Source organism: Agrilus planipennis, unplaced genomic scaffold, assembly GCF_000699045.2.
Source record: "Agrilus planipennis isolate EAB-ADULT unplaced genomic scaffold, Apla_2.0 scaffold179, whole genome shotgun sequence".
NCBI lineage: Eukaryota > Metazoa > Arthropoda > Insecta > Coleoptera > Buprestidae > Agrilus > Agrilus planipennis.
The window spans coordinates 466,314-476,258 of NW_020438885.1; the positions used below are offsets into that span (position 1 = coordinate 466,314).

Consider the following 9,945-nt stretch of genomic DNA (forward strand, 5'->3'; position numbering starts at 1 on the left):
GTTTACATAATATAAAGGTGTTTAATATTCTTAATATATATATGTATTTTTACAGCTTCATTCGGCCAGAGTTGTAAAAGAACAACAATGGAGAATGAAAAGACTTTCTCGTGAAAATCTTGCTTATTGGAAGAGATCAAAGAGAGTTGATAGAGAAATTCGGCGAAAACTGGAGAAAGAAGCAGAAGAACAACGAAAAATGGATTTTGAATTGATAGAGGCGAAGAGGCAACAACGTAAATTGAATTTTCTCATAACCCAAACTGAATTATATGCCCACTTCATGTCTAAGAAGTTAGGGAAAGCTTCACCAGAAGAACAACTGCGGATCTTAAGTCAACTAGATGAAGAAAAGAACCCAAGGTTACTAAGTATTGATGACTATGATAGGTAAATATAAATTTCAATTTTTGTATGAAGTGTACAGGAATTTTGAATTTTAGTGAAGCCATGAAAGCAAAAGCAAAGAGAAATGCTGAAGAAGCATTTTTTAGTGAACGTCAACGCACCCGAAACTTTGATGTAGAGGCAAATTCGACTATAGAGAACAAAAAGACTGACTCTACTGAAGGAGAGCATCCACAACCGTTACTTTTTCGGGGAAGTCTGAAAGGCTATCAATTAAGAGGAATGAATTGGCTTGCAAATTTGTATGATCAAGGCATTAGCGGTATTTTAGCAGATGAAATGGGACTTGGAAAAACTGTACAAAGCATCGCCTTTCTTTGCCATATAGCTGAAAAATATTGTATGATTTTGTAGTTGACGTTTATTTATTAAGTAATAATGCAAAACTTTATTTGTAGCTGTTTGGGGACCTTTTCTTATTATATCTCCAGCCTCCACTTTGCATAATTGGCAACAGGAAATCGCCAAGTTCGTTCCCGATTTCAATGTAGTGCCATATTGGGGCAATCCTAATGTATGTCTTATTTAAATATACCTCGAAGCAATTAATTAATTAATAATTATTTAGGAAAGAAAAATATTACGACAATTTTGGGACCAGAAAGATATGCACACAAAAGAGGCCAGTTTTCACATTGTAGTAACAAGTTATCAAATTGTTATAACTGACATAAAATACTTCAACAGAATTAAGTGGCAGTATATGATTTTAGATGAAGCTCAAGCAATTAAAAGCACTAACAGGTCTGTAGTTTTTACTGTTTTGTCTTTATACTTATTTAACTGCTTTATTTAATGTAGCATGAGATGGAAAACGCTTTTGGGGTTTAGCTGCCGAAATCGTTTATTACTTAGTGGTACTCCTATTCAAAACAGTATGGCAGAACTTTGGGCGCTTCTGCATTTTATTATGCCAACACTTTTTGATTCACATGAAGAATTTAATGAATGGTTTTCAAAAGACATCGAGAGTCATGCGGAAAATAAAACAGGAATAGACGAAAGTAAAAGCATCATTATTCATTCATCATTTTTCATAAAATATTTTTCGTTTTTTTATAATTTCAGAACATTTGTCTAGACTTCATATGATTCTAAAGCCTTTTATGTTGCGGCGAATAAAAAAAGATGTCGAAAATGAATTATCAGATAAAATAGAAGTTATGGTTTACTGCCCTTTGACAACTCGCCAAAAGCTACTTTACATGGCACTAAAACAGAAAATTCAAATCGAGGATCTTTTACATTATACAGTTGGGGGAGGGGATTCTCATGTAGTTGATAAAAATTTCACGTCTAATCTAATGAATTTAGTAATGCAGTTTAGAAAAGTATGTTTTTCTTTAGAAAATAGTTAAAACTGTTAATATGTAATTATAATTTTCTACAGGTTTGTAATCATCCAGAACTATTTGAACGAAGAGATGCTAAATCTCCACTGTTTATGTCACCCTGTGTGTATCAAATTCCTTACCAAGTTTACGATTTTAACCCACGTCTAGAAAAATTTTTGATACTAAAAAAATATTTTCTATTTACTCCGGAATATATACACAATGCTATTACCGACGTTGGTTCCATATTCAATTTCTGCATTAGTTTGAAAATGTCCGCACAGGAATTGTATTCTATTTTCCAAGGATGTATTGTTCAAAGGTAGTTTAAAAATTAACTGAGAAGTGATTTGCGAGTTTTAAATAATTTTTTTAGGTTGAAAAATTATTATTCAACAGAACAAAGAAACTACAATTTATACTATCGTGATTATTGGTCTAAAAATGTAGAACAAAGCTTGAATTTCAATCCGTTTTTTAAAATGACCCCTGCATATTTGGATTCTAACGTAAATTTAAAGATGTTGGTATTTACTTGGCAAAACACAAAGAGTAGAGTTGTTTATGTACATTCTACTCATCACTATTACTCGATGCCTGAAACGCTTGAGCACAGGAAAATTAGATGCAAAGGAGCAACAGAAGAAAGTGATCAAATAATAGATGTCGTAAATGATGAATTGGTGAGCACTGACAGTAATAATTGTTTTTACTAATAAAATTAATTTAATTGAATTTCTAGAGAAGCGTGCCATCTACTAATTCTTCAATTTCCAAAGAATTTTCTTATAGAGAACGATCTCCCCAAGTATTCAATTGTCAAAGGACAGAGTTACCCTCATTTCTATTTTGTTATCTTCCCAAGGTAATTAATTCGATTATCATGAGTAAGTCTTAGACAATTACCTAATTAATAATTTTAGCTGGAAGTTTGTTCTGCAGTACTTTACTGTTATTCAAGAAGAGTTGCTTGGGATTGGAAAAAACATATCGACGATTATTCTTTCAATTCCTTCAACTCCTATTGGTCACAAGCTCTTGACATTGAGACAAATTATTCTAACGCTAAATACTTCAGCGTTTTTATAAATAATCCATTAGATACATTAAAATCTACTAATGGTTGGTCCAATATTTTAATACCAGGTGAAAAAATTGCTTTAAATTGTTTGTTTACATAATATAAAGGTGTTTAATATTTCAGATAAAGAAACTTTAGTAACAGATTCGGGCAAACTTAGTGTACTTGATAGTTTACTAAAACGACTTAAAGAGGAAGGACACAGAGTTCTGATTTATTCCCAAATGACGAAAATGATAGATTTACTTGAGGTACAAGTGATGATGACAAATGTGCTTAGTGTATAAATGCTAAAATTTAATTAAATTTCTAGGAGTATATGTGGCATAGGCATCATAAATACATGCGCTTGGATGGCTCATCAAAAATATCAGAAAGAAGAGATATGGTTGCCGATTTTCAAGCAAGGGCGGATATCTTTGTATTTTTACTGTCCACAAGGGCGGGTGGACTTGGTATAAATTTAACAGCAGCTGATACGGTAAGTTGTAACTTTAAATAATTAAAACTCTTTATTAACGTGAATTAAAAAAAGATTATTAAAAGGTTCTTAATACGTATTTAAAGTGAAATAGAATAAATAGGGAGTACTTCTGTGATGTGTTTAAAACCAGTATGAGGTAAGTTACCACCTACTCATTGTCGATTTATATTGCAATATTAGTGTAGTAACTGAGCTTTTTGAAATGTTATTGGCATCTGTGAAATAATCGGTGCAATTAATTAGATATTTCTATTACTTTTGGAAGTAAAATATTTTCTTTGGCTCTAAAAAACGTAATCTTTCCGTAACAAAAATGTTATTTAATCTATTTAAGCTTGCAGATGCTCAATATTTACGTAGAGTTTTTTTATTTGATTTCTTAAATTGCAATCGTAATAAACCTATTATAACTCCTACTATAGTTATAACCGTTGAAAGTACGACGTTTTGTACGTTGAATGTTACATAATCGAATTGTAGCGGAGTTTTGCTCTATTTGATTTATTGAAACAAAAAAGAATCATAAAAGAGCAACATTATTTCATTGAATAATTCGTTCCTAATAGCGCGGCTTTATATTATTTCTCAAGATTCCGTTTAATTATTTTGCATAATCAAAAGACCCCGTTATGCATACAATCAAGGTGGCTTATTAATAGTGTTTAGGCTTAGCGTGAGAAAAATATACCGACTATTTAGATACAATGCCTGCATACAGCGAGTCGTTCATACGTAGTTTATATTGCAACTCTGTCTGTCCCCTATGCAAATTAGTTTTCCTCTAGTTTTCACAGTAAAATGAAATGAAAAACGTGCCTGGAATGAATAACTAGAGGGCTCACTGTTGTTATTCAACAGGTGAACTAGCACTGTCGCGTTTGTCTTTATGATCTTTTGACGTAATAAAAGGAAAAGTAGGATTTCTAGAAATAGTAAATAAATTCGTTTTTGTTAGCGCGCGCGTTTTTATTTTTTTATTTTCTTAAGTTAAAAAGTGATGTTTAATTTTTATTAAATTAGTAAGCAAATAAAGAGAATTGGGGTAAAATTCGTATTAATTACTATTAAAAAATCGCTCTGTGTAAAATGAAGAATGCAACACCGTTATTTCTTCATGGGCAGAAATAATAATTTGTCTTCTGCTTCCCACAATTAAGATGAAATCGAAAGGCTATGCCAAATCGGATAAAATATTAAAAAAACTTACATTGACTTGCAGTGAACACCCTCGTCCTATGTTTTGGCTGCGATGTTTTTTTTGCATTCCAATATATCATCTTCTATACTGCGGCTAATAAGCTGAAACAGAAAAGAAAACATTACATTTTGCTTTACTTTTATTACTTTTATTACTTTTTTCTAACAAAGACGTTCGAGAGAATACAACATACATGTGATATTTTATTATTATTTACCGATTATTACCTTTTTTATATTGTGATATATGTAATGTGTACAGTATGTCGCATATTATATGTACTAATGTACAACAAACATACAGAGTGGAACAAATAAGTTATGTTTGTATTTTTTTAAATAAGTTTGTAGAAACGTTATGATTTTTTTTATTCTGAAACGGGCGTTGAAATTAATGTATATTACGTTAATAAAAAAAATTCTATTTTCTTGTACTTCCTCGTTACCCCTATATAACTTTTTTCTCTCGATATAATTATTTAAACGAAAAAAAAACTCATATGTGTACCTATTATTTAAAATCATTTTCTGGGTTTGTATGAATTTTTAATCAGCAGTCGTTTGCGAGGCTCATACGGAGACGTAAAGACTACAGTTCGCATTTTTATCGGGATTTAATACGTCGAAGTTTAGCCACGTACTTCGTAAAGCATGCTGGGAGAATATCGCGAACAGCGGTTCTCATAATAAAAGTACAGTCGGTCTCGTCCGACATAAGACAGACAACACGAAGAAGTTCGTCGGTCGACCAAGAAGACGACTACTTGCAGCCAAACTGTCGCGTATTCAGTTGTCGTCAATTTTCTTCGCTAAATCAAATTCCGCAATATCTACACATTTATTCCGTTACAAGTTAGCCAAAAAAAAAAAATACAGAAATGAGGTAGATGACCCCAAAATCAAATATTATATTACGTATCTGGAACAGTTGTTATTTCGAAAAATAATGTAAATGTATTGAATAAAAATGCCGTATGAAAGAAATGCACTTAAAAGTGATTTTTACAAGTATTTTACGCAAGTCGGCAGTTTCTTGTTAGTCTGTAACATTAGTTTTTAAAAGTATTTCAAATGAGCCAACTTGACCGACCGACTTTAGGCTTCTTTGCATAGACAGGGCAAGGTTACAAAATAAAAGGAAAAAGTTGCTAATTTGTGTGAACATTCTTATAAAAGACGTTGGAATTTTAGCTCGAGCAAAAACAATTCTGAATGGTTTCGTAAGAAAGAACGGCATTTCATTTATTTCTTATTCGATCTACTGTCGGCCCGGCGAAGCTGCTGATACATTTAATTGGCGACATAACTTTTGTAATTTAAGTATTTTTTCCAACACACAGCGAGACAGTCGAGAAATATTAGTGTAACTCCTTTCTAAAAGGTAGTATTTTACCTGGACGAGCTAGTTCGGAAAGGACAAATTTGAAGATTCTTCGTGAAAAAAAGTTTTTGGATGGATTTAAAATATTCGCACAATTATCTTTACTCTTACTGTTGGTATCTTACATCTTCTGTTAATATCGTTTTATTTTCTTTCGTGGGCTTTAAACCAATGTGTTAGTTATAGTTTATGTTTAGTGTAGGATTTATAGAAAATACTTCCTATCGTGCTTTGCGGTTTAAGTTTCGATGTCGTTTTAAGTGGTTAATATTTAAGGGAAGCGTTTGCACAACCCAACTTCCGTTTAGCTCAGTTTCTAATGTTATAGTTTAAAGGACCGAAAAAGGGGGGCGTATGTACACGTAATTTTAAGTGTACTAACAGAGAATCCGTAAACAATCAAGGAGTATCGGCTGCAGGATACTCGAAATGCAACCACTTTGTGTAGAGATTGTTCTTGCATAACAAACCGGATATAGTGAGTGGTTCCAAGGCCACTTCCTGCCATTCGCACGTGTAGAATCAGGTACAGTTCGGGGGGGCCGCCACCCTCTCGAATTGATGCTTTTGCCAATGTTGTACACGTGTTAAAGCTTCTTCTTTTCGTCGTTTATCCTTTTGTTATATTCGGTTGCACACCTCTAATTTGGCATACGAACGGATGTAGACACCTTCTCAATAGTGTCCTATCCCTTTGTAATGTTTCATTTAACATTTTACGTCTTTTGTCGGCAAAGACAATGACCGCCGCAAAACTACATATGTATAAGCGTAAAGTGAATTAAGCACCACGAAGAAACCCAACTACTGAATGATTCACAAAGTTTTACGAAATCGGCGGACTTTTTACTTACTTTATTCCAGCGCTGATTTTTCATATTCCATTATCATTCAGATAATATCTATGTAACTTAAATGTTATCTGAGGATTGAATATTTTGAAAATAGGCCAGTCAATTGATATATTTGCCTACATATTAGGTAGGGGCTGCAGGGGTAAATGTTATACTCAGTTTCGTGGTCGCAATGCCCTCCATTGGCATAATTCATTTTAGAAATATTAAATCTTTATTACTATTACTATGAGAGTACTACGGGTTGGAGATACTTCAAAAGATTGAATTGCATCCCTTTTTCGAGATAGCGGTTAAATGTGTAGAGAAGGGGTGTTACGGCCATCGAAACTGAATTTGATACATGCAAAAGAAAAATTGCTGTCTATCCGCTTTTACTCAAACTCTTATAGTCTAGGTATTTTGTCGGATGTTAGGTGGTCGACATACTGCCCAATAGTCTCATTATTTTAGGTAATATTTTACGACAGTGATTGGAATCCAACTGTAGATCAGCAAGCGATGGATAGAGCACATCGTTTAGGGCAGACGAAGCAAGTAACTGTTTATCGTCTGATTTGTAAAGGTTCAATCGAGGAGAGGATATTACAACGAGCCCGTGAGAAAAGCGAGGTAAACATTTTGCTTTTTCGGTTTTCTCGGTTAAAAGTCGTACCTACATTAATTCAATCTTGCATTGCATTGAATAAATTATAATTTAATTTTTTACGCTTTAAAAGATACAAAAATTGGTAATCAGCGGTGGAAATTTCAAACCAGATACTTTAAAGCCAAAGGAAGTGGTTTCGTTGCTTTTAGATGATGAGGAATTAGAACAGAAATGTGAGTTAAAAGTTAGTATTTTCTTCATTCGTTGATTACACGTTTCGAGTTACTTGTAGATCGACAGAGGACAGAAGAAAAGCGCCAGTTAGAAAACTTACGGGAAATGGAAAGGAAAAGGAGTCATCTGCTAGCTTTCAAGGTTGGTGTGTTTACATTAAACCTCGTTTTATATAGATATTCGTTGTTAAGACTTATGACAGTTGGCTTACACCCGGTATAGTTGTGGTCAGTGCGAAATTTAATGTAGCCATTCGGTTAGACGAAGAGCCAGTAGTTGATAATGCATTTTCGCTCGACTGGCGACACTAATGGTCTATTTTCCGGTTGAAGGCCGTGCAGATGTCTGGTCTGGAAACGAAGCGTGTTAAACACCCACAGCAGCTACACCAGCAGCAGGATAACTCTGGTTCTCTCGAAGGGGGTAACACTATCAGTCTGGAGGATCAGCAACATCTTCAGCAAGCAACCATCATCAATATGGATAGCGGCCCTAACAGCCCTCGGAGCGACAATTCTCCAGTGCTGACAGCATCTGATGACCTCAGTGACGGAAGCTTCTTAGACGTCGAAGGCGACTCATCTATCAATAGCAGTAAGTCTATGCCAGTCAGTTGGTCACATTTGCCAATTGGTGTTTATAATTCTTGTTTTCTTTTATTGCATCGTTTAGAATATACGGTTTACAACCTGTACGGTTCTACTGTGAAACCTCGTTTTCCTGGTCGAGGCACTTCAAAACGAGGCAGACCCCGAGGTTCACGAAGGATGTCAGCTCTTGGTCGTTTTAACACCAATTCTTCCACTATCAATGTAACTTCCATTCCCAGCGGTATGTTTTATTTGTTTTTTATTAAGTCGATTTTTAAAATTTGAACAATAACCAATTAACACGCCACAATTTTTGTGTTTTCGTTTCTTAATTGGTTTGAACGTCAGGTTGAGAATCGTGGGAATTTTACGCAGTAATAATTATTGCCACTACCGATTATGTAAGTCGACTTAGTTTAAAGCAATTGGAGAGAAGAATCGGTTATTATAATAATGAATTGGTATTCGCAATGCGTTGTGCACATGTACGTGCATATTTGAATGTACATTACATGCGTGTCTTCCACGCCAGTAACCCTCGCTACCTGCAAAAAATATTCGTGTTCTTCCCTCTTGTTTAGTTCAATAGATTTCCTTGAGGATATCCGCCAGATGCGCGGAGGACGGCTAAAAAAGCTTAGTTGTTGACAAAAACTACGATCTCCGAACGATACCTATCATGCAAATAAAGGATGTATACGGAGTACCACCTAAAAGTACCTGTAGTACTTGATTCACTGCCAAAAATAAAAAAAATAAAAAACAGACCAGATTTAATTCGCGATTTTAAAAATCTACGGCGCCTCTATGTACCGATTTCTGCTTCTGGTTTTTAAATTTTGAGCGACGTGAAGTTCTATCGCAAATTAATTTAAAAAAGAATTTAAAGAGATAAAAAACACTTTGTTTCACAAAATTCCAATGAACAATTATCGGAAACTAAATGTTTTATCGTTTTAGAAATTCTACTTTGTATTTTTTTTTTCTATAATAGACTCGGCTATTGGTTCTTTTGAGTCCAGTAATTCCATGCAAAATATATCGTCATTTGATGTTCCTGCATCAACATCTCAAGTATTGAGCGTGGCTTCGTTACAAAGTACGTCAAGCGTAGAAAGTAGTCCCACAGCGGTTCGTAGAGGACCAGGTAGACCGCGTTTAAAACCTGGTGGTCCTCCACACACCGGTACAAGAGGAACATATAGGCCTAGAAAACCCGCAAGACCTTTACCTGTTCCTTTACCATCAGATGGTGGCTCAATAGCTAATCCTAGTACTGCCACCCCTTCGTATACCAGCTATTTGTACGAATATACTGATCAACACTCTTCGGATAGTTGAAAATAAATTTACGTCACTAAGAGTGACGGTGTATAAGTATAATATTGTAAAATATTTTTTAATGATCGGTTTTTTTTTACAACAAATTTGTCAATTTTTTTTCCATTTTCTATTTTAATAATTACTTTTATTTATACTTATGTATAACAAAATTTGAAACACGTTTTCTTTTTTATTTATTTTTGAATATTGCCATTGTACATAATATACGGTATTTAAGTAATTTGTAAGATATCGTATTTTTTTAAAGTTGAAAACATCCTCAAATAGGGTGTTTCTATTAAAAAACCATTGTAATCTGGTTATAATGTGCTTACAACAGTTTCAGTATTACACATTTTTAAAGTAATAATCTAGAACGTACGTGTTGTATACTGTTTTGTAAGGCTGTGATTTTTTTTACGTATTAAGAGATGTTCTCTTCTTATTTCTCTCTTTAATAAGTATTTTTT

The 9,945-nt window shown here is 33.8% G+C and overlaps 1 protein-coding gene across 1 annotated transcript in view; it reads left to right on the forward strand.

The window, feature by feature from the left end:
- LOC108740521 (chromatin-remodeling ATPase INO80) overlaps positions 1–9,587 on the forward strand; it is a 15,068-nt gene extending 5,481 nt beyond the window's left edge. The window contains exons 2-19 of the mRNA XM_025981621.1: positions 56–390; positions 444–748; positions 807–922; positions 977–1,152; positions 1,210–1,412; positions 1,477–1,739; positions 1,799–2,064; positions 2,119–2,425; positions 2,485–2,607; positions 2,666–2,888; positions 2,947–3,074; positions 3,137–3,304; positions 7,193–7,351; positions 7,459–7,561; positions 7,621–7,703; positions 7,895–8,156; positions 8,235–8,393; positions 9,147–9,587. Of these exons, the coding sequence (XP_025837406.1) occupies positions 56–390; positions 444–748; positions 807–922; positions 977–1,152; positions 1,210–1,412; positions 1,477–1,739; positions 1,799–2,064; positions 2,119–2,425; positions 2,485–2,607; positions 2,666–2,888; positions 2,947–3,074; positions 3,137–3,304; positions 7,193–7,351; positions 7,459–7,561; positions 7,621–7,703; positions 7,895–8,156; positions 8,235–8,393; positions 9,147–9,493 (3,726 nt within the window). The 3' untranslated portion in view covers positions 9,494–9,587. The remainder of the gene's footprint in view (positions 1–55; positions 391–443; positions 749–806; positions 923–976; positions 1,153–1,209; positions 1,413–1,476; positions 1,740–1,798; positions 2,065–2,118; positions 2,426–2,484; positions 2,608–2,665; positions 2,889–2,946; positions 3,075–3,136; positions 3,305–7,192; positions 7,352–7,458; positions 7,562–7,620; positions 7,704–7,894; positions 8,157–8,234; positions 8,394–9,146) is intronic.
- Positions 9,588–9,945: the final 358 nt, after the last annotated feature.